We start from the raw sequence: 23,522 nt of genomic DNA, 5'->3' as shown, positions 1-23,522 counted from the left end.
CACTTGGAATACAAAATTAAAAAAATCGTAAGCAACAGGTGAGCTTCATATTTATAAGAATGTGAAAAGTAGTCCCATTTTAGCACTGTTGTATAAAGAATCGTCTGTTTTGATGCAAGTTCACGAACCGACCCTTCTGGTCAGGGCCACACTTTACAAAACACCGTGTTCTTGAAACGGGATTACAGAGCAAGGTAGAGCATCTCAGCAATGTCACCTGAAAGTTTTTTGCTTTTTATTTACTACTTATCAAAACATGTCCTTTAGGTTTGTAGGGTTCTTTTTTTTTTAAAATTCTTTCCTAGAAACAATATACAAAGGGGAAGCGTATTTATTTTCAATTCATTCTCCTGTAAGATGGTTTGAGTTCAAGAACTTTTCCTCCAACCTTCACTGGTTGTTTTTGGCCTTAGCATGTGTTAAAATGTGAGATTTCAGGTTAGTTGATTGCGCAAACTTCTTATTGCAGCCATCAAATGGGCAAACATAGGGCCTGTCGCCAGTATGAATTCGCACATGTGTGCGTAAATTGAAGTCCAGTGAAAAACGCTTTCCACATCCTTCAAATGTACACTGTTGAAAGGAAAACACACATTCTATTAGCTAAGAAAAGTAGCACAAAGTAGAACAACATTCTGACACTGCACAAGCGTAAAAAGAGATGCTGAGCATTATTATAAGCACATCTGTAGGCATCACCAGTAAACCGTGCATACAACTGAATGCTGCAAATCAAATTTCTGAAATCATTTATTTCTCCAATGTAAATAAGTAACCAGAAACACACATCAAGTGCATTGGAGAGAACAGCATGCTGAAGACTACGAATGCCTGAGAAGACTATTTATGTGAGTAAGATCACATGAAGTAGGCTGGGGACCTCTGGTGGCATGATGTGATATGAATGGATGGACATTCAGTTAACTGTAATTTGAAAACTGATTGATATCTACTACTATAAATTAGTATCAGAAAACAACTGAGCAAAGAACCCTGAGAGTCAGTTGTCTACAGGACTATCACAGCACTCCTCAGATGGAGGAAGAATACATTTTCTTCATTCAGTAGTAACCGAAAACTTCATTTTTAAAGTGGGCATATATATAAAACTTTACATTTTTTGTAGACAATATCTTCTGCGTACAAACAAGTCATTAATTCCTATTAAAAGGCCACAGAAGTAGACAAAGGACAGCTTAAGGCGACTCCCAGTTTTAAACATCATCATTCAGTGCTTCATGCGGTCTTTGAATAAACGAACAAAAAACACACTATCCCCAAAGTGATACAGAAGTCATATTAGTTACACTTTACTCATATTCTCACGAATAAGTTGTAGTCTGGAAGTTTACAATACCTGAAAGGGTTTCTCTCCAGTATGAACTAGTTGATGTCGCTTTAGTTTCGAGCTCTCCACAAAGGCCTTGCCACATTCTGCACATACATGTACTCGAGGGCCATGAGTGTGCAGATGCTTCCTCATAGCAGAGTTGTCCCTGAACATCTTTGTGCAGCCCTTAAAAACAACAGTGAAATTCAGTGAGCATGTAAGCTAGTACTTACAGTGTTTTTTATCTGCTTCAATAAAAGCATTTAACATGTTTTCATATTCTGAATCTTTCTTCTAAGATGGCCATGAGAAGGAGACCCTTATCAATTATTAAAAAAAACACGAAGAACTACACAATGAAAGCTATCACTTGTAAAGCTAAACAAAAAAAAATCTATTCTCACTTAGAGTTACGAACCATGTGCACTCAAATAAATAATAGGACAGTTTCATGGAAAAGATGCAGCTCTGGAAGAAGCTAATGAATGAACTAAATAAAAGCACATACACTTTCAGGGAAAATTAAAAAAAAAAAAATCAGATAGAATGATAGTTCATGGCTATCTATGGTATATCCTTTAACATGCTGTATACTGGCTACTAGAGTACTCCTATAAGTGATATATTTTGTAATAATATATCACAGGCTATTCTCTAGCACCAGTCTGCACCTATACTGCTACCTCTCCCAGCTTTCCATCCTTTTCCTTCTCTGCCTTTCTCACTCCCGGGAAGAGATAAGAATGTTTCCAGCACAGAATAGCTTACAAATACCATTTAATGCACGCTTAAAGAAGACCAAACACTATCACTTTGGGATACAAAAACAATTGCTTAAACAGTTTAAACCCACTGGGAAACTAAATGAGGTTGAAGAATTTGAGAGTTACTGTCAACTCAACCTAAAAGAAGATATTCACTTCAACTCAGGTACAGTATCAGAGGCTCTTAATCTAGGGTACATGTTGCATTAATACAGGACTACTTCTTTTGATTCTGGACAATGCTTAAGCTAGCCGTGGCCTGGCACTCTCTTTATTCAAACTTTCTTCCAATAGAAATCTGTAATATGTTTTACAAATGTATTTCTTGCATTACCTAATGCCTCACTAACTTCCTTCAACCATTTTACACTCCATGGGTTTTCCAAACAATACCCTTTTTATATAAAACTACCAACATGGCTAGGTTACAAGTTGCACGGTTCAACAACAGAACCTAAAGAAACAATCAACTGCTAGTATTCTATTCTACGTGCTTTCTCTGTGGAACTATTTCTTCAAAACTAATAACCACATTTAAACATGCTTCATTTCTTAATAAAAATGGGAAATTAATACTTTGAAAAAAAGTTCTCTCTTCAGGTACTAGAATTCAACTAATTTAAGGAGTACTTCACCAAAATAGAGACACCATGAACTCGTCTGCATTTACTTTGAAATTTCTGCATGCCCGTGACAGGAGCAATTACATCTTCTGTAATATTGTTCTTTATTTTAATCTGAAATCAAACGTACAACACTAGAAAATAGAGGAGATGGAAGGATATTCTTTTTTCCTTGTTTAGATGAAGTTGAAGCTATGAAAAAGTAAATAGAAAATGAAGGCATCATTCCTCACTACTGTACAGAATAAACGTTCTTGCATCTCCACACACTGAACTTCAGTAAAAACATGACACATGAAGAATGTAAAGAACTGGAAATCAATAGAAGCATAAAGAGGAATCCAGAACTAAACGACAATTTCTTTCACTACAACTGTCAGGACGAAGCCCTCTATTCATGTTCTCGAATACGCACTATCTCCCCTGGCTGTTTGCTCAGGCTCGCACTATCTAGACCAGAAGTCAGCAAGATTGTATTTGTCTTTTTTTCATTACAAGCTAAGTTGGCTAACAGAAGCTCTACAGGAGCTGGATAATGCAGTAATGCTAGATACTACCAGTTTAAGTGACTAGCAAAATTTATTCAAGACTGTGCCTTCCCCACTATCAGTAGATCAGAACTGTTATCTCCAAACCCCTCTCTCAAGACAATGCATCCCCCAGCTCTGTGGAATGCAATTCCAGTCTTCCAGTAATGCTGACTTTGGCATCTGCAGCACAGATTGCTGATTCCTGATCTAGACTCCCAAATCTGTCACAGCTTCCAAGCAGATGATATATAGATCTTAGGAACGTACTTTGAACAGCTTTCAGAACATTCTTTCAAGTATGTATTCTTGGGTGGCAGGAAATCACAACAGTAAAACCAGCATGTTAGGGACTGTGCATCATGGTTACCAGAAGATTAGAGATGCACTAACCTTAAGACAAGAATTGGGAATAATACATTATTCAGTTGAAGGTTTTTAAGGAAGCTTCTAAAGAGTGACAAGTTAAATACAGTTAGCAGTGTATAATCTCTATTTACAGCAAGACATTTTACTTATTGTCAAGAGAATATCAATACAAAATTCTGGTTTACAAACTGCTACCTACTCAGAAGCTGAGCACTTCACTTACTTTGTGAGGACAAGCTATCGTACGTGGAGCATCATCTTCCTTAATTTTTCTTGGCTTCATTCTTAAAAAGAAAGGAAAAAAACATTAGTATAAAGACATTGGTAGGCAGCTCTTTTCCAATAACTGCCTTCATAATGCACACATTTATTTGATAGTAACGTCAAACATTAATACTCAGTTTAATGTCTATAAAAGCCTTACAATAACTCTTAACAGCATATTTTGGTATTTGGAACTGGACCTCTTAAACAGAGAATAAAATACTTAATACTACATTCCCTGTCCTCCAAACATGTGAAAAGAGGGTTTTCCCGATTTACATGAATTGTAACTAGGACACTTTGTTTGAAAATTCCGTTTTTCTTGTGCCCAAGTGGCTTATTTACCTTCACTTCTCCACCTTGCACCAGGACATTAAAGACAGAGTAGCTTCAACAGTTTATAGAATCAAAGAATGGCTTGGACTGGAAGGAACCTTAAAGATCAGACTGCCAACCTCTTGCCACGGCCACAGTCATCTCCCTTTAGGCCTAGGTTGCCCAAAGCCTCATCCAATCTGGCTCTGAACTTCTCCAAGGATGGAGCATCCACAGCTTTCCTGGGGGACCTGTTCCAGTGCTTCACCACCTTGTAAGAAATTTCTCCTTTATACCTAATCTAGAACTTATTCTCTTTAACACCATTACCCCTTGTTCTACCACTACATGTCCTTGCAGAAAGTCCCTCTCCAACTTTCTTTCAGACCCCTTTTAGTACCAGAAGGCTGGTCTAAGGTCTTTTCTCCAGAATGGATGCCTCTCTTCGCCTTCACAGAAGAGGTGCTTCAGCAGTCTGATCATCCTCATGGCCTTCTCTGGACTTGTTCCAATGGATCCATGTCCCTCATGTGCAGACAGCCCCACAGTACTCTAACTGGGGTCTCATGAGACTGGAGTACAGAAGGAGAATCACCTCCCTCGGCCTGCCTGTCACGCTAGTAGTTTCACCACACAATACAAAAGCAGAGAAGGCAGGCAAGTTGTGGAACTTACACAGACAATATAGACATCTGTTACGACCACTGAAACTGTAACTGATATTTCTTGCAGTTACTATACATGTGGACTCCACTCTTGAAAACTCACAAGTAATCATCTATTTTATTTTGGCCACTGATAGGGATATTTACCATTGTATAACAGATGCCAGTAGCCTCCAGTGACCATACTGGGAACCAGTAAATGAACATTTGCATAGAAATTGAGTGCTTCAAATGCAGTCATAACACTCCCCGTGGACAACAATGTTAGAATGGTCTTGCTCTAACAGCTACCTGTTTGAGAGTCCAAAAAGAGATAAGCAGAGTCCACTGGTATCTAAGATAGTTCCAAGCCCTAGAAGTAGACCCTGAAAACAGATGTGGAATAATGGACTTCTGAGGAGAGACTTCGAAATAGTATGTGCGTTTTTAACATACATTATTAACAGTTGATCTGAAACTGGATAAAATGCAACTTCTAAATGTTCAAAACAATTCTGAAGAGCTGCAGGGAATACAAGTTAAAAGTTCTCCATTTCAACTATGTAACCATTTGTTTCCTTGAAGGTACACTCCAGGGCTGACACTCTCACATTCCGTGAAGAAGCACTAAAATCTGCAGTTTCACCTGCCTCATTGAGATGTGGACATACAGGAGAAGACAAGAATGGAGGCCATCCTGAGGCTGAATGAAGGCCTAACAAGTGAAAAATGTCGCTCAAAATTCTTGAAGACTGGATTCAGGAATATCTCCTTAGAGCTACCAACAGTCTCCTATGATTCTGTGGGCAACCACTTGCCCCTCAGAAATAGAATCATAGAATGGCTTAGGTTGGAAGAAACTCCGAGGATCATTAAGTCCCAACGCCCCTATCACAAGCAGGGACCCCCTCCGACATTTTCACATCTTCCCTGTGTCGGGGGCTCCAGACCTGGACGCAGTACTCCAGCTGGGGCCTCACAAAGGCAGAGTAGAGAAGAACAATCTCCTCCCTGTCCCTGCTGCCCCCCCCTTCTGATGGAGCCCAGGATGCCCTTGGCCTTGCAAGCTACAAGTGTACACTGCTGGCTCATGTTCAGTTTTTTATCCACCAGAACTTCCAGGTCCTTCTCTGCAGGGTCACTCTCAAGGAGTTCTTGTTCTTCCTGTATACGTATCTGAAATTACTGATCCCAGCACAAAACCTTGCGTTTTGCTCTGTTGAACCTCATTAGGTTCAAACAGGCCCACCTTTCAGGTATACTGCAACTCCTTCCCATGCTGCAGATATAGCACAGTTCAAGCAATCATTTACGGGTTAAAGCACTTAATGATTACTGATTTCTTTGACACATTACAAATAAATAAATAAATAAATTTTAAAACCCCACCACCCTAAGATTTAGTGGCTACCATTTGTTTCTTTCTCTGAGAGAAGACACTCCTGCTGGCTCAGCATCTGCAGACTACGCTGAATATATACAATGCTAACCAAAGAACACTGTAGTCAGCTGAAAGGATTAAAAATATGTGACAAAAACATAGGAACATCATGGGGATTCAACAATCCCCTAGAAAATGGGTGTGAGGTATTTGTATTGACAAAGTTTTTCTTGTGCCACTGCCAGCACCATCAATCTTGAACAGCAAGTTATTTTTGTTCCTGCAGGCCATCCTATTTATTATCTCAACCTTCCTGTAACTTTTCCTGAGATTACAGACTAGCTTAGATGATCTTATGATGATATTTAATTTATATGATCCAATTGGCATACAGAATGGTTGTGCTGAGTTTAGTTTAATGTAAATAAAGTTCTGAACACTTAAAATCCAAACATGAAACGACAATAGAGGCACTGAGCCCAAAACCTATGGCTGTGATATCAGAAACAGTAAAAACACCCCATTAATAGGCAATTCTTGCACTACTCATACATGGTGTAAGATTCCACTGACCATCGTTAGTGGAATCTGTGTGGACAATAACCTAAAGAAGAACTGAAAGATATTTTCAAATGGCTTACAAAAAACGTTTTGGTCTTACTTTAAGCAAACTTTCTGCAAAAGGAGACCATACTAGAACCTGGGTTGTTTATCTTAATTACACTGCTGCAGGCAGCTCTTGCTGGTGGTCAGACATTTAGATCCCATCCAGTAGAGCATCTCTACCAGCTCCATCCAAGTTTTCTTAGTCTGAAACATTGATCAAAAACAGAACTCTAATACACACCACTACTTAAAACAACTGTAGACACAGACATTAATACCTGAGTGGAACTATCAAAACAGCTGCCTTTGCAGAAAGTCAATTTGCATGGCAGGTCCAGAAGAATTCTCACTTCTGCTGCAAGTTTCTGTTGGCCATGCCTCGTAGGAACTTCTCCAGAATTCTTAAGAAAAACTGGAAGTGAACCTTTTGGATCATGTTGTGGGACAGTACAATTAAAGACTAAACCTCTTAAATTGTATTTAAAGCATCATAATGGGGAAGGGAGGATGGGGGCAGGACAGAAGAAAGGAACAGATTACAAAGGTAAGCAACCTTACAATTTCAGAGAATGAGGTCCGTGAAAGCACCCTCTTACACACTCAGGAAACTGTACGAAATCGCAGGTATTAAACCATTCAACCCCTCAAAACCAAGAACGTTACTCTGTCGCTACAATAGGTGTGACACAATGTAACAGCTAACTACTTCCTTTCACCCATCTAGAGAACCTGAAAAAACTATCAATCTTCACAATCATGTTGGAGATGGATACAATTGTTACAAACTGTTACGTTAAAGCACAAGCCAGAACGAACTAACAGCATAGGATTCCTGTTCCAGCACCTCCCTTTCATGCTTGTTAAACCTACATTCTCACATCCTTTTTCCTCTTTCTGTGCATAAACCTCAACAGCATTGCTCTCTCAGGCAGCTTCTCTTCCTTGAGGTCTTTGATGAGCAGCGGTAATAATTCACCTTTATAGATGACTGAGTCTCCATGAATAGAGAACGAGGAAATTGTTCTCTACCAGTAGTGTCTCTACGCTTTTGTCTGCCCTCACTATGCCATAGCCCTTGTACTGCCCTACAGAGGCAGAAATAACAGAGTCCCTGCCTATTTGTTAGCACTGAAGGATTCTTGAAACTGGCCAGACTGGCTTTTGGATAAATAGCCACAAGAGGAGTGGCACAAGGTGTCCTAGGAATTTATCTACAATCAAAGAGCCCACAGTCAGTGTTTTAGTATGCTTTGTCCACAAATAAGCAGAAAAACCGTTGTAAAATGAAACTGTTCTTGCTCACCCTAAGGTTCTGGCAGAAATAATTACTAGTTTTGATCTGCATAGCTGGAACATGTCAGTGAGAGAGTGACCCTCGCAGTGTCGTATAGAGAAAGAGATTCTCCTCCCCCAGTAAAACCAGTGTGGGTAAAGCAATTGTCAGTTTACTGCCCTTTTAAGTTTCTCAGCAAGAACAAAACCAGTACAAAAGTGTATACTTTAAGAAGAGTCGACAGAAGAAGTCACATAAATCTGGGTGGCCAAAATGCTTTACCACTCTTAAGAAGGGTGTCTAATTTCAAACTCTAAGGCAGCTTCCCCTCCTTTGTTTTCTGTCCATTTTGGAAAGTGATCTGAACAAGAAAAGGCAGTTCGTATAATGGCTGTCTTTCAGAAAAGGTACTAAGAGGAGCAGAAGATAAAGCCACAGAAAGGCTAGATTTTAGCACCGAGTCTCCTTACTGTGCCAACTCCCCAGCTACACCATCCTCCCCTCTTATTTCTTTGCATTTTATTTGTGTTTGTTCTCTGCTGTCTTTAGCCAGTTCAGCCACATATCTGCCAGGGGGGAAAATAATTAAATTAAAATCAGGGATGTTGGTTTTAAGTGGCTTTGGGGGAATTTCAAGACATCTTCCACATTCAGCAACTGAAAATACGGTTGCTGCTTCTCCAAGCTTTTATGATTTCTTCACACAGAATTACTTGTAATCTATTCTGACTTGGATGAAACATTTTATTTCACCTTAGGGGAATTTCAGTGTCCCAGATGAAACATATCAAAAAAGAGAGGAGTAATTACTAGGTTTCATCTCTTTCTTAACAGAACATTCACAACTAATATCACACATTGTGATCTGACTGCCAAAGAGAAATGCACAAATTCTTTTTCACTTTCTTTCTTATTGCTCTTTTGAAGTGTGCATGAGACACATAATAGAAATGTTATTTGTAAAAGTCCTTAAGTTGCCCAACCAGGTAAAACGTATAGATTTTCTAAGAAAACTGAACACATCTCAGTGTTCTGACACAGCTTGTTTATTTGCATCATCTTCAACAGTTTCAGAATGTATAAAAACCCTTTCAGGAAGTAGCAGTTCCAGTCGTAAGGCCCAGATTCCTGCTACACAGCTCAATGACAAATGCATCAGGGAAAAAAAAAAAAAAAAAAAGTGAAAAAAAAAAAGTAAAATAAAACAGTAGCTCAGCTGCTGAAATGCTTGCTGTGCTATGCCACCTAGCCGCTGTGCAGCAGCAGTGCCTCTTCCACATGCTCAGTTGCTGCAGTTTGGCATTCATTTACTTATTTATAAAAAGGCTGCAGTGCTACAGAAGATTTCAAGCATCCAAACACCCACAGTTCACTCCTCACTAAGGACTCACAAGTCCAGACCCCTGCCTGAAATCTGTTCATACTACAATTAAATTCTAACACAGTCACAGTTTCGAATTAGGAGGCTGCAAAGCAAGCCTTTAGCTTGTCCAAGCTTTGCCTATTGAAAGTTAACCTCAGACATTTGTTCACATAAATTAACTCAACCATCTCAGTCAACTTAATAAAAATTAAGCTGCATGGTTATACACCGAATCGAGCCTCATCTTTAGTATCTTATTTCTACAGATGCACTGCTTTCCCAAAAATCTTTAAGAAAACCCATCCTAAAGTAACTTGTTTTTGACTATACAAAATTAACTTAGTATTAAATTCTCCTAGCCAGTTTATGCTTCTTTATATGTCGACTATATACAGTTTTTTTTTTCTTTAAAACGTTGAACTTAAATTTAATTCAATACTTTCAGCAGAGCACATGAAACCTTCTGAGTTCTGAACTTTAGATTAAATAAGCAAAACCTTTCAGGAGTAAAAGTACACTATACTCCTAGCACCTCCAAAGTCAATTCTCATACAAGTACTAAGCTTTTTCCTCTACTTTTGCCGTGCAAGGTTTCTAGTGATAGCTGTATGTGGTATTCAGGTAAATTTGACAATTACTAGTAGAAAAATGATTTGCATGTATTAGAGCTTGAACACATGCTATTTGCTGAATTGAGTCCTTTCAACATGCTTCATTCCCTGTGAAAGGATCAACACCATAACAGTGTTCTAACACACCCATATCATCAATCTCAGCTATACACAATCATTTCAGATCCAATGTACAACAGTTTTCTTTTTCATGTCACTTTCTTAAGGCAAGAGTAAGAAGTTGATTCTGTATGTCAGAAGTTTGTATGTCAGATTCTGGAAGAGTAAGTCATTGATTCTGACCAAGAAGTCAAAGGTTTTCCAAAAACATTGCATGCCTGAGGTCTTTACACAACTAGAATGAAGCTATCACTAATTTGTACAGGATTTGAGTAACTTGGGGATACTGTCAGAGGTAATGTGTTCCCAATGCCAATGTGTATGTGCCCTGTGACTTAAGTGGATCAAATTTCGTCTCCTGTACAAAGATACATGAGCAGAAAAAGTATGAGACCACACATATAAAACTCAATTTTTCCATTATCTGCTGTAAATTCTAGCTCTAGAATTCCCTAGAACATTTCACCAAGAAAAAGTGGGAATTTTACACTTCCTGCCAGGTGCCAGAAAAATAATTCAAACCTAAAAATGCAGTACTTTTTACAATACTAAGAAGCATTCAGAAATATCTGACAGAAGCAATCTTATAATTTCAAGACTTGGAAACCATATCAAATATTCAAACCAATCTGGAGAGTAACACCCAGCATTTGCATGAAGACACTAGGTAAAGTTGGTTAAGCTTCATAACAGAAGACAGCTGTATGTAAGTACCTCAGTGCCTGGCAGAACCAAAGATTTCAGAACATTCTGACATACCTGAGAGCATCATTCCATGCACCAGATTGGCAAAAATGTGTATGTTTAGAATTAGAATAGTACGCACACTAACACTTAAATGCTTTCACAGAAAATTATATTCATTCTCTGCAAGTCTCAGAGGAAAATGCATTCATTCTGAGCATGATCAACAAACCAAGTAACAGCAGCAACAATAGGTGGAATCACCCACCATTTCAGATAAAATTTCTTTTTCAGTTCTTACTTTTTTTTTTTAAACAGAGTTTGCTCCAGAAGTAATGCCTCCTACTTATTTCCATGGGAACTACAACATGTACAGAAAGCACAAGAACACAATTTGATCGAACAAATTTTCAGCTAGAAAACACTATTTCTCAGCATAGCTACTAGTACTAGCTGTGCATTTTTGCCAACCATGACCAAGAGTTATGTGCTTGCTGCACTTGTAAAAATCTGCACCAATGTAAGTAACACACCGATGTTGTTGCCACTGCTGAAATGCACCACAGACTGCCTCACTGTGCTCACACCCACTGTTTGGTCTCCATAAAGATTCAGTGAGTGTCGATGATGTCAGTAGGTGCCATTTTTTCCCACATGGAGAAATGCAATGACAAACATTTGCTTCATACACATTTCCACGTGAGGTGCCATTTTGTCAGGCTATTGCAAAGAAATACAACCTAACGGAATACTGGTGGTAAAGTTTTACTTCTACTGCCATACCACCAACATTTGACTCTGGCTTTGTGAGCCAACGTAACAACATAGGAGGCATTACTTTTGGAGCAGATCTTGTAATACACATTTTCAGATAAAATAGTTTTGCACTGTTTGCACTCTGCTTCATTCTAGGAGCTTTCAATATTCACAGTTCAATGGCTTAATGACAAGAACTGAGGGAAGAGCCTGTGCCAGAGGTTCTCCAGTACATACACAGTGAGAACCAATAGAAGCAGCTTGTAAAAAGCAACAAGATCAAACCAGGAAAGAACAGCAGACAAACCCTGTTGAGCATCAAGATCCAACTATCTGCCCAATAAAAAATTGTGTCAACAGCCCTTGTAACCTAGCAAATAGCAGAAAAACTCAGTGGCATTTCAAAAAAGAACCACATCTTTTCATGTGCCAGCTGACTTAGAAAGCAAGTGTAACATCAGAGCATCCACCTGCCTTAAGTGATAAGGCTTTGCAACAGAGCTCTGCAGACCATCCAGCTAATAACAAAAGGAAAATAAGCATAATTTCATTCTTTTAACATTGGGAAAAAATGATCACAGCAGCTACAGGAAGCGAGCCGCTAAGCTTAAATTTTCAGAGACAAAGCATTAATGTTGTGCATGCACTGCACAAAGCAGTAAGCCTTTGGTAATTACAAGCATATGCACACAAAGAAGGCAACCCTAATGTTGCAACTGGACTTTTCCCCAGTGACCTCACGATTGCCCTCTGGTGGCTACAGGCTGCCCACGCACTCCGAACCTCATTAAGAATGGCTGCAGAAGAGCCGCGAGCTTGGTCAGTGCTCCGTGTTATAACACTGCCTCGGTGGCTTCACGAAATCTACTGGAAAATAAGTTATCTAGTAACTCAGGTCAACGGATTACACGCATGGTTTTATAAACTAAATATTTTAGCTTAGCTTTCTTATTCTGAACAATCCAAACAATGCATCACATTTAATTTGGTCCTTTGTCACCAAAGAAGCTAAGACTAGTCGCACGAAAGATGAATTCTGTCATATCAAAGATGCAGTCTATCAAGATATTTTGGCCTTGCCTGACCTAGTGAGAACTAAAAACCAGAAATCATCTGATGAATGTAGAACCCATCTATTTTAATACATAATTCACTGCTATGTTCTGAATTTAGTTCCCTGGTTTAGAAGATTATTACACAGAATAAGTCATATTAAATTTATCGGTTATATTTCCTAACAGATTCCTGATTAAGCCACTGGAAAGAAAACAGTTTTAGTTTGAAAATCCTTCTTCCAACTTACCTAGCAAATTCAGCCAGCTGCTTAGGGTCCGAGAGGTCAATGCCAGGTATTCCACCAGGAGGAAGCTTCTTTCCTGTCATGTACTCTGAGTAATCTGGAGGAGAATTCTCTCCAATGATCTGCTCTTCCACCACTGTTTCATGGTCAATATCTTTTTTATCATCTGAAACACACAAAACACTGAACTCAATACACACTGAAGATGAATACAGCATACTAACTATTAGGCTGCATCTCAGTACAAACTCAAAATTGCTGCACACTTATAAGAACACAGCGCTCCCATAGATTGCTACACTTACTGTAAAAAAAAAAAAATAAAGATATCCATACACTTAACAATACAAAGAACACAGTGGGTGGGAATAACAGCATAAGTTGCCTATCTACTTAAACACAGACAAGTAGGATCATCCAACAAGTATGTAGGCTGCATTTTAAAGATAACACACTTTTCCTGAAACAACGTATAAATATTTAAATTGCCTTAATCTCTTCAAAATTAAGCTCCACAATGCTCACTTTAGATCTCAACAGCAGCCAGCAACCAAATAAACCTAGCGGAGGAATGGCAAATACTTGCCTTCAGGGACCCCTGCCCCTCAACTGAAGTGTCATGGAGGGACTAGAAACTTTAACTAGTAACGGGCTTCACTCCCTGCCCATAAAATTGTAGCTCTTCAACACTTGCAGAGAGGCCTGAAAGAAGCAAAAAGCTCAACAGTGTGACTCTCGCCCCAGGGGGCTTCCTCCTTCAGCGGCAAAGACAGCCTAAGCCCTTTCCCCCTCTAATGTGTCAACAGCAGATAGGGATCATCCAGACCTTTGATCTACAAGTCAGTTAGAGACAGCTATTTAGTCTGCTCTAGAGCTCCTCCACTGGATTTCTGCTTAAGGGCCACAAGGAAATTAGGTTGAAGACCTGCTGTTACTGCCAACCTGCATTCAGACTGCAGAATGTGTCAACACAGTTTTCTCTCTCTGCTTTTTTTAAAAACAGAGACCAGAAAGATGCACAGAAGTCTGCAAATGGAGACATCCACGTATCTCCTCCTTGCAAAGCTCACACCAGCAGGGCAGAAGACACAGCACCAGCCCACTTTCCACTCTCACTTGAGACCAAAATGCACCCATGACAATAGATGTATACACAGCTGTAAGTACTCAGTAATGCCTTAACAAACTTGCCACTGCATTACTTCTCCTACTCTGAATATGGGAAGATTCTGCAAACCACTTTATGCGCAGTTTGTGTATGACTTGCCAAGGTAAATCATTTGTAAAAATAACAAATTGTGATTTTACAGAAACACAAGGTGGTAGGACAGAAACACTATTTCTCCAGGCTAAAAAAAAAAAAAAAAAAGAAAAAAAAAGACAGGAAAACGTAAGACAAGGAACAAATCAGGCAAAGCGGTTTTTTGGGATTTTTTTTTTTGCTTTGTTTTTTGGTTTTGTTTTTAAAACAAATGCAGGAAACGACATTATTCATTGCTCAGTAACTTAAGCGAGGAAAGAGGGGAGAAGTCATAAGCAAATAAAAGAAATATACTACACAGAAATTTTTATTCAATTTGTAATGGCTGCTTTTAATCTTTGCCACTGAGCTATTTCTAGAAATGTTACTGCTAGTTTGGAGTTTAATCTGATCTACCAGATCAAATAGCAGTTCATGTATATGTTCCATAGTGAAAGAGGGAAATTGGCTTCAACATGGCAAAGACAGGAGTGTTAATAAGAAAATATCTGCAGTATTAAAAGTAAATTGACAATTGGGGCATTTTCCTTCAGTTTAATCTAGCTTTCTGTTCACCATATTACCTTTCAGTCTTCATCAGTGCTTTAAAGAAAGTAACTGAATCCACCTCAAGCAACTATTATAGGTTAAATTTTACAGCTCCAGGAGTTACAAATTCAACAATAAACCTCTCATTCAGCAACCATTTGTTCTTCTGAACCATCAGAAGGCTGAGAACAGACAGTAATGCCTACACACACATAAAGGCATTATCTAGTTCAGAAGAGAATAGTTTTTGGAAAGCTACTTGCAAAGCCTTCTCCACACTGTGAGAATGTGATCAGCTCCTTCACATCGGCCATTTCAACAGCTACCCAGAACTTCCAGTTTGACTGTTTGATGACATCTGTAACAGAAACAAGCTTTCATTTCCTGCCTCAGATCGGATGCATGAGTCAACTGGGAAATTTATAGACATTCCTTAAGATCTTCTGTCTTTCCCTTGCGTAAAGGCCCTCAATGCAACTCTGCTTTCTTCTGAGGGCCAAACTGAAAGCCAGCCAGCCGCTAATACCTTCCCTTCCACAAGCCCACCAACAGAAAGCAATTCACAGCCAAGCTTCTAAATGGGTTGCTGAAGTAAAACATGAAAAATTTTGAAAACGTTCCCTCAGATGAAAATAAGCAGAAGTACTGCTTTATAAGTTCTCAACAGTTACACAAAAAAAAAACCACTCAGGTTTTTTTACACCAAAAAACAATGCTCTATAGCATCTACTGATCTACCTGCAGTTTTAAAAACTAAATGAACGGAAAAAGAAGACAAAAACAACAACACGAAACAGTTCCCTTGAAGCACAGGCTAATGACCTTCAAGACAGACCTGATCCACACCACAGGTCAAGTAAGTTATTAAAAGTAGCAGCTAACTTGAGTACTCTTAAGCATTCAAATCATCCTAGTTACTGACCATCCTATGAAGGTCCTCATACTCTCAACTCATTTAAATAAAGAAACCCAGAAGTGCTGGAAGAGGTCTGCAAAGCTTTTACCATTGTCCTCTACATAGAACTTTATCACAGGTTTAATTGTAATACACTATCAACCTTCACTAAGCAGCTCAAAGTTTGGAGGCTAAAGTCCAAGCAAACTTTCACTCAGGCTGACAAGTTAACCAATATTCTTATTGCAAACAGGACACATTGAGTGCTCGACATTTTCTGCCTTCAATGAAGCCCCACTGACAACTATGCCTAAGTGACTTCTCCCCCTTTCTCTCTTACAAAGCACCAAAAAAAAAAACCAAAAAAAAAACCATACAGCATACAAAGCAAAATCTGCAATTCTAGTTACACCTCTTGAGAAGTGTAGCACAAATAATGCATAGCAATTTCAGAGACCTATGTATAAATGATAGAAGAGTTATTTAGTTCAGGCTTCAAGGAGAAACAAAATTCTCTGTGATAAAAAATAATGAGCTTCTTATATGAAGAAATTTCTTACTGAAGGCAGAAAGTTATTCAATAGTTCCTTTAAAATATTAAGATGATGAAAAAAATGCACATCCTTCTGGTACCAGTGTGAACTAACAGCTTTGCCAGTAAACTACGAAGGGTAAATATACACAGGTCACTCTGAAAGTAATGCTTGCTACTTATTTCCATAGAAATTACAATAGCTGCAAAGAGAACAAAAACACTGGTAAAGCAAATTCTCTGCTATAAAACACTGTACTTCAGTGTAGTCAGCAGAATTAGCTATGCATTTTTGCCTGTGATGAACAAGAGCAACATTCATAAAAATCTGCACCAGCAGAGGTGATCCACTGCTTCACAGCTGTTATGACTGTATCACTGCTAGGAAAATGTTGCCCACACAGTCCAACTTCCACTGTGCTTACATCCACTGACTGATCTCCATAAGCATTCAACAACTGTCAATGGATGTCAGTGGGTGCCATTATTTCTGCAGTGACACACTTTTGCTTCATATGCACTTCTACGTCAGATGCCATTCTGTCAGACTGCCTCTCTGCTGCCATCCATCACACAGCAACAACATGGAATGGGATGCTGGTGGGAAGGTTGAACCTCTACTGCTGCACCACCAGCATCTCCCTCTGGCATCACAGACTAACATAATAACATAGGAGGCATTACTTTCGGAGCAGCCACCAGACTAAAAGACAACAGCTTGAATGATAAAAATAATCACCCCTGTAATCTGAAGTTAAATCAAAAGCCTTTTGTTTTTTAAGATATTAACATATTTCTTTGGTCGGTTTTGTATTGTTGTTCTTTAAAAAAAAACAACAAAAAACACCACAGTAAAGAGGTCCCAAAGAACCTTCTAGAAGCCCAACACAACCTTCCTGAGCTTCCAAAATGGATCAACTGCCTGGGCTTTCTGGAAGATGACAAATCATTTTTAAAGCACAAACACATGCATCTTAGACTCCCCCAGCTAGAAACAGGTTACTGCAGTGGTTTAACATCTTTGCACTATGCTGCGGGTTAGGGTCGTGCTACTTCAGCCCTAAGCCTGCTGGCTATCTATGTTAACAATAAAGGTGTAAGCCAACACAAATAATTCAGATTGAAAAGCTTGACAGAGTCCATCTTCATTTAAGAAGCAAATGTGGTTACACTAGCGTATTTCTCCCTCAAATCAAACTCCAGTTGTTTGAAATTCCAGCATTTGGTGGAGCCAGAACATCAATACCACCCTCCCAAGTGCTCACGTCTTAGAATCAGTCTTGTAAACGCAGTCTCACAAAGCAATTGCCAATAATCTTCCCCTTCTCCTATTATTGTGTACCCAATACCCAGAGAGTCACTAAACAGGAAGACTGAAGTTGAACATGACAAAGGCACAAATACATTCCATTTCACAAGTGGTTAACATATCCACTGATAAAAGTAATCATGGGTCACAAGTTTGACACTACCATAGATACTAAGGTGGTAAGAGAAGCTATGGTTAAGTCTAAACCACTGCCAACAAAGCACAGCAATTATGAAGTTTTATTCATAATTGACAACATATATTCATATATTGACAACAGAAGGGTTGAGCAGTCCACTCCAGCCACATTGCTACGTGTTTCATATACCATTCCTACCCATTTCAAAAAGTATTACCAGCAGTGCTATAGTCACTTATGGACAATGATCTAAATTTGGCACAACTGCTGCACAGGCTAACAAAGTAGCACCAAAAAACAGCCAGTAATTAAGCCACAATGCCTTCCCACGCTGCAGTGAGCAAAGTGCCCTTGTTCCCAATACAAATATCCAGGACCAACAATATAGGACTCACTGTGATTCAGTCTTGTTTACTGTTCATCTTTTGATAAACTTTTTTGTTAAATATTTCAACCAGTCAACTAACTGAGGGTACAAGTCTTTGATTATGTCAAAATACAGAGGTAAAGCAGACTGTATTGCCAGCCTGCTCAAAACAAAGCATGCTGGATTCTGCAGGGAAACTTCAGTAAAACCATCCTTTGGCAGGTAGGTAGTTTGTTCCAGGGATTTATTTTCCTTCCAGCTTTTCCTCTTTTGGAGTTTTTCTGGAATTCATTCCCCCTCACAAAACACACACCGAAGCAACAGAATTCCAGCATTTAACTGTGAGCAACTCCAGATCACTTTTATAGTACTCCACAAGCTGTATTAAAGGTATAAAAGTCTACCAACCAGGCTCAATAAGCTCCGCACTGAGCAGTTTATTATCAAAGACTGAAACTCAGGGCAGGAGGATGTAGGGTGGGCATGCATGGAGGGAAAGCCAAGCTTTTTCTTCACATATAAAATTTGTCATATTACTTTTGGAGAGTTTTTTTCCCCATTTCAAATCAAGTCATAATAGGTATTCTGCACCACAGATATAATTGGGCCAAACATACCAATGCAATTCAATCTCCACTACATTAGAAGTGGATATGATTCTGGCTGGGCTTGCATGGTCATGAGCACACAGAACAAAACCATTGAAATCGATATAGCTATCCTGATGTAAAAGTTGCGTAAGGAGGAACAGAGTCAAGCACATTGATTATGCACATTTCAGTCAAGTAATAAATCAGCACACAGAAGCTCTAAGGAAGCATCCTATCAGGCACTCTGAATTTCAGAGCACAAATGCATGCTGGAAGCTGTCAATTGATCCCAGTGAAGTCCTGCATCCTGCCAGCTCATGAGTCATACAGCCGCTTGCATTCAGCTATTTAGACAGCTGAAACCAGATTGCATGTTTTTGTTTTCTTTTGTCTTTCTTGCATGGTCAACTCTACAACAGACAGCAAGTGAATTTCATTCAGATTACAATGATACACAAAAGCATACAGTAAACTCTGTTCCACTGAACTTTATTCTTTACTGAATGTTTTCTGTTAATCAAAATGCAGGTAACTTTTATTGGGCTTATCAGGCTGTCAATTGAGTATAAATCAGAAGGACAATACACTCTCAAACTTTTCTGTATGTACTTATGTATGCATGTATGTATTTATTTAACAACAACAAAAGAAATCAGAATCACCATTCTTCAGCATCTTCTCAGATAAGAGAATTAGGTTATTCAATATACTTTTCTTACAGTGCCCCACTTACTTATAAAACCAATGGTCACCCACAAACATCACAGTCAGCATAGAAGACCACAGCAGAAGTGGTCTCTGCTGGACTCTCCGAATATTAAAAAGAGCAGAAAAATTATGTTATGCAGAAGAGGTGACTGTCCTATTATTCAAGGACCACACACCCATTGAAGTGTTGCAGGAAACGATGCTATTTGGCTGCTTTTTTTCCCACTCTCAAATAATGTTAGCACAGAACTTTCCCTATAATTTTTTTTTTTTTTTTTGTAAAAACAGAAGAGAAAGCACTAATGTAGCACAAGTAAAATTTCTACTGACAAAAACAAGAACAAAAAAAAATCCCACATGTATCTTAAAGGAATGGTCAGGAAACTGAGGCAAATGGAATCAATGGGAAGGGCTGGCGCATGTCAGGTCCATCCCCAGCCCTGCAGATACCAGGCATGTCCACAAGATTTTCTTGCCTTTGAGACACTCCCACAAAAAGCAACTCGGAAACCTCTATTCTCCCAGTGTACGGATCCCTCGCGCCTATTAAAAAGCCCATGTGGATCGTTAGACCGAACGAAGGAAAAGCTGAGCAGTGTCCGAGCGTGAGCCTGAACCCACTCCCAGCTCCGCCAGCTTAGCGCGGCCACCATCGGGTCAGCCCCGTCCTGCCGAGTAGACTCCCCATTTGCCGGTGAACCACCGGTGAACCCCGGCCTCCACCTCGGGGGTGCGGGCGGCCCCAGCCACGCGCTGCCCTCCCGGCGGCACCCCGGGATCGGGCGGAAAAGCTCCATCCCCGCCCAGCCCTGCCCTCGCCCCTGCCCGGCTCGGAGCTCCCGCGGCTCCCGGGCGCGCTCCCGAACGGTATTTCAGAGGGACGGCCGCCCCGGGGCGAGGCGAGGCGGCGGCGGGCGGCGCTGGGCGGGCGCTTCTCCCCCGCCCCCCTCGCCTAACGGTCACGGGCCGCAGCACACGCCTCATCCGGGGCCGCGGCCACGCTCGGCGTTGAAATGCGGCCCAATGGGGCCCCGGGTGCGCGACGGAGGCAACGCAGGGGCGGGAGGGAAAGCGGCCAGGGGGAGCCGGGAAGGCGGCGGCGACGGCGGCGGCCCGGAGCGAGAGGAAAGAAAGCGCCGGGAGGAGCGGGAGCGGCGAGGCGGGGGGAGAAGCGGCGGCGGCGGCGGGGCGGGGACGGGGGGAGAGAAGCGAGGAGGCTGGGTGCGCCCCGCACCGTGCGCCCGCCCGCCCGCGCACCCCGCCTCCCCCTGCTGCAGAAACTACGCCATTGCGGCCTAGGCCTGGAGCCGGCGGCGCGCCGCTCCCTCCGCCCGCACCCCCTCAGCCGCCGCCATCTTGGCGGCCGCCGCCATCTTTCCTTCCCCCCGCCGGAGCCGGGCAGGAGCAGCGGCAGCGGCAGCGCAGACCCCGCCATCTTTTCGGGGAGCCGCCATACTTGCCCTGGCGATGAACATGGCGGCGCCCATCACACACATCAAAACATGGCCTCCCTTCAAAACAAAACCGTCCGGGCCGAGCCGGGCGGCCCCCGGCGCGGCTCAGGGCCCCGGGGAGGGAGGGGTCCGGCGCGCACTTACCCGAGGCCCACATGGTGACCGAGAACTCCCCCTCCAGGGTCTTGATCTGCACCTGCTTCTGCTCCCATTTCCTGCCGCCGCCGCCCTCGGCCCCGCCGCCGCCTCCCCCGCTCAGGTAACTCTTCTTGCTGCTCTTCTTGCCGCTGCCGCCCTTCTTCACGCGGCCTCCCCCCCCGGCCGAGGAGGAACCGCCGCCTCCGCTCTTGCTGCCGGCGGCGGCCACGGTGACCAGGGTCTGCTCTATGTACTCGTCCTCGCCGGCGGGGGCCGGCACCGGGATGAGAATCTGGTCCTCGAAGCCGTCGTCGGCCCGCAGCCCGTCCGAGTCGTCGCCCCCCACAACCTCTTCGCGGGTCTGCACCAGGATCACCTCCTGGTGGTGGTGGTGCAGGTGGAGCTGCCCCCCGCCGCCGCCGGCCGCGCCGCCGCCCGCCCCGCTGGGGTCTCCGTCCGAGACGAGGGGCTGCAGGGCGATCATGGGCTGGTGGTGGTGGTAGTGGTGCGGCGGGTGGTGCGGGCCGCAGTCCTCGCAGCACTCGTCCTCGTCCTCCTCCTCCTCGTCCTCCTCGCCGCCCACTACGGTGGTCTCGATGGTCTCCACCGGGATGGTCTCCACCTCGATCTCGTGCAGCTCCACGATCTCGGCCGGCATCTCCGAGCCGTCGGTGGCGATGTACAGGGTGTCTCCCGAGGCCATGGCGGGGCGAGGGGGCGGCAGGGGGACAGAGCTCTCTCGGCGGCCGGCGTGGGGGCTCCGCTCCGCTCCCCTCGGCGGATGGTGGTGCTCGGGTTCCTCTCGCGTCCCTTCCTTCTCCTCCTCCTCCCCCTTCCACACAAACACCAGCTCCTCACAGCCAGCGAGAGGGAGGGAGGCAGCCAGCCGCCAAATCCCGGCTACGCTCCCTCGCGAGACTTCCGCTGCTGCCGCCGAGACGGACCCCAGCCCCGGGAGGCCGCTGCCGCCGGGGCCCGCCCCCCCGCCGCCCAGCGGCCAATCGCACCGCCCGTCACGCCCGCGGCTCAACGGGGCGGGCGAAGCGGCCTATAGGGGCGCGCCTTCGCTCAGCGGCCCGCCTCCGTCCGCCGCCGCAGGCCTACGGAGCTGCGCTGCGACCGCTAAACGCACCTCCAGGCGCGGGGCGGCCAATCGGCGCGTGGCGGCGTCAGATCGCTCCCGCAGCCCCGCCCACTCTCCTTCGCCCCGCCCAGCGCTACAGCCCCGCCCGGGCGCTTTCTCCTCTCCGCCCTGAGCTCCGCCCACCGTCTCGCGCCCCCTGAGGCGCCGCCAGGTGGCGCGCGCGGAGCCCGGCCGTTAACGGCCCGGAGCTGCGCATGCGCAGAGGAGCGTCTGGGCGGCTGAAGAAGGCAGCTGGCAGGGGCGGGGAGTTTGGGTCTGAAAGCCGAATTGTCGGTGGGGGCTTTTTTTTTTTTTTTTTTCTTTTTTTTTTTCTTTTTTTTTTTTCCCTTCTATTTTACTAAATATATATATAATTTTATCTCCAAAATTTTTTACTCAGAAACATACATAGGCGAGATGTCTCCTTTTACCTCGTGACTGCAGCAACGCCTCAGCCGGTGAGGGCTGAAGTACGTCCGTGAATTCAGCTGCCTAAAAAAGCAGAGTTCAAAATAAATGGCACACCGACTCCACCACTCCCCCACATTCCAAGGCGAGGCAATCCCCTCATAAAACGTGGCAGTGAATCAGCTCTTTACCCTCACAAAAACCCTTCCACCCCTCCAGGCCTAACACAAGCCATTCCGCACCGACAGGGCCACCTCCCAGGCCCCCCCTCCCTCCATCTTCCTTCCTCTGCTAACACCTTCTTTCCTTCCCCCTACATATCGTAACTCAGCTAGTGGCAAGTGCAGATTTGCTGCTTTGGTATTTCCAAGGCTACTGCAGGTATGCATTACATTTTTTATATCCACTGCACCACTGCTTTGTGTTCTAATCTCCTGAAGTGACAATTTGAAACTAATATAAGATTCATCTTCAAGAAATGATTTTACTGCAGTGTGAAGTGTTGTAAAAGTCTGTTTGACAATTGTACAAGACAATCTTGGAGGTCTTTTTCACAGAATCACGTAATTGTAGGGGTTGGAAGGGACCTCTAGAGATCACTGAGTCCAACCCCCCTGCCAAAGCCGGTTCCTTACAGCAGGTCACACAAGTAGGCATCCAGGCAGGTCTCAAATATCTCCAGAGAAGGAGACTCCACAACCCCCCTGGGCAGCCTGTTCCAGTGCTTTGTCACCCTCACCGTAAAGAAGTTCTTACACACATTCATGCAAAACTTCCTATGCTGCAGCTTATGTCTGTTTCCCCTTGTCCTGTCTCCACATACCACTGAAAAGAGACTGCTCTCACCACTATGGCCCCCACACCTCAGATATTTATAAACCTGGATCAGGTCCCCTCTCAGTCTTCTTTTCTCAAGGCTAAATAGACCCAGTTCATTTAGCCTTTCTTCATAGGGGAGATGCTTCAGGCCCTTCACAATTTTTTTTGAACCTTAATGATTCCATGATGCTATTCCAAGTCTCCAGACTTGGATGTGATACTGAACTCTGGGCTAATGTTGAAATTACAAAACGTTTTCCTATTAAAATGTTAGAAATAGCAGCACAATTATTTAACGTGTGGAGAGGTGGGAATTCCTTC

The 23,522-nt window shown here is 42.9% G+C and overlaps 1 protein-coding gene across 1 annotated transcript; it reads right to left on the bottom strand.

The window, feature by feature from the left end:
* Nucleotides 1-277: 277 nt before the first annotated feature.
* On the bottom strand, nucleotides 278-21,874 carry YY1 (YY1 transcription factor). The gene is made up of 5 exons (XM_048948535.1): nucleotides 20,858-21,874; nucleotides 12,934-13,096; nucleotides 3,837-3,897; nucleotides 1,358-1,516; nucleotides 278-573 (listed from the first exon to the last, which is right to left on the bottom strand). The coding sequence occupies exons 1-5, from the start codon at nucleotides 21,552-21,554 to the stop codon at nucleotides 391-393; spliced, it is 1,263 nt and encodes a 420-aa protein (XP_048804492.1). The 5' UTR covers nucleotides 21,555-21,874; the 3' UTR covers nucleotides 278-390.
* Nucleotides 21,875-23,522: the final 1,648 nt, after the last annotated feature.

The sequence above is a fragment of the Lagopus muta genome, chromosome 6 (assembly GCF_023343835.1).
Source record: "Lagopus muta isolate bLagMut1 chromosome 6, bLagMut1 primary, whole genome shotgun sequence".
NCBI classification, from domain to species: Eukaryota; Metazoa; Chordata; class Aves; order Galliformes; family Phasianidae; genus Lagopus; species Lagopus muta.
This window is presented reverse-complemented; position numbering and strand designations above follow the sequence as displayed.

What these genes read in the sequence shown, in the direction of transcription:
- YY1 (XM_048948535.1), bottom strand. Translation starts at nt 21,554, where the DNA reads ATGGCCTCGGGAGACACCCTGTACATCGCCACCGACGGCTCGGAGATG. An exon ending in CAGCTGGCTGAATTTGCTAG is followed by an intron (nt 3,898 to 12,933) that starts GTAAGTTGGAAG and finishes TTTCTTTTTAAG; the next exon opens with AATGAAGCCAAGAAAAATTA. An exon ending in CGATAGCTTGTCCTCACAAA is followed by an intron (nt 1,517 to 3,836) that starts GTAAGTGAAGTG and finishes GTTGTTTTTAAG; the next exon opens with GGCTGCACAAAGATGTTCAG.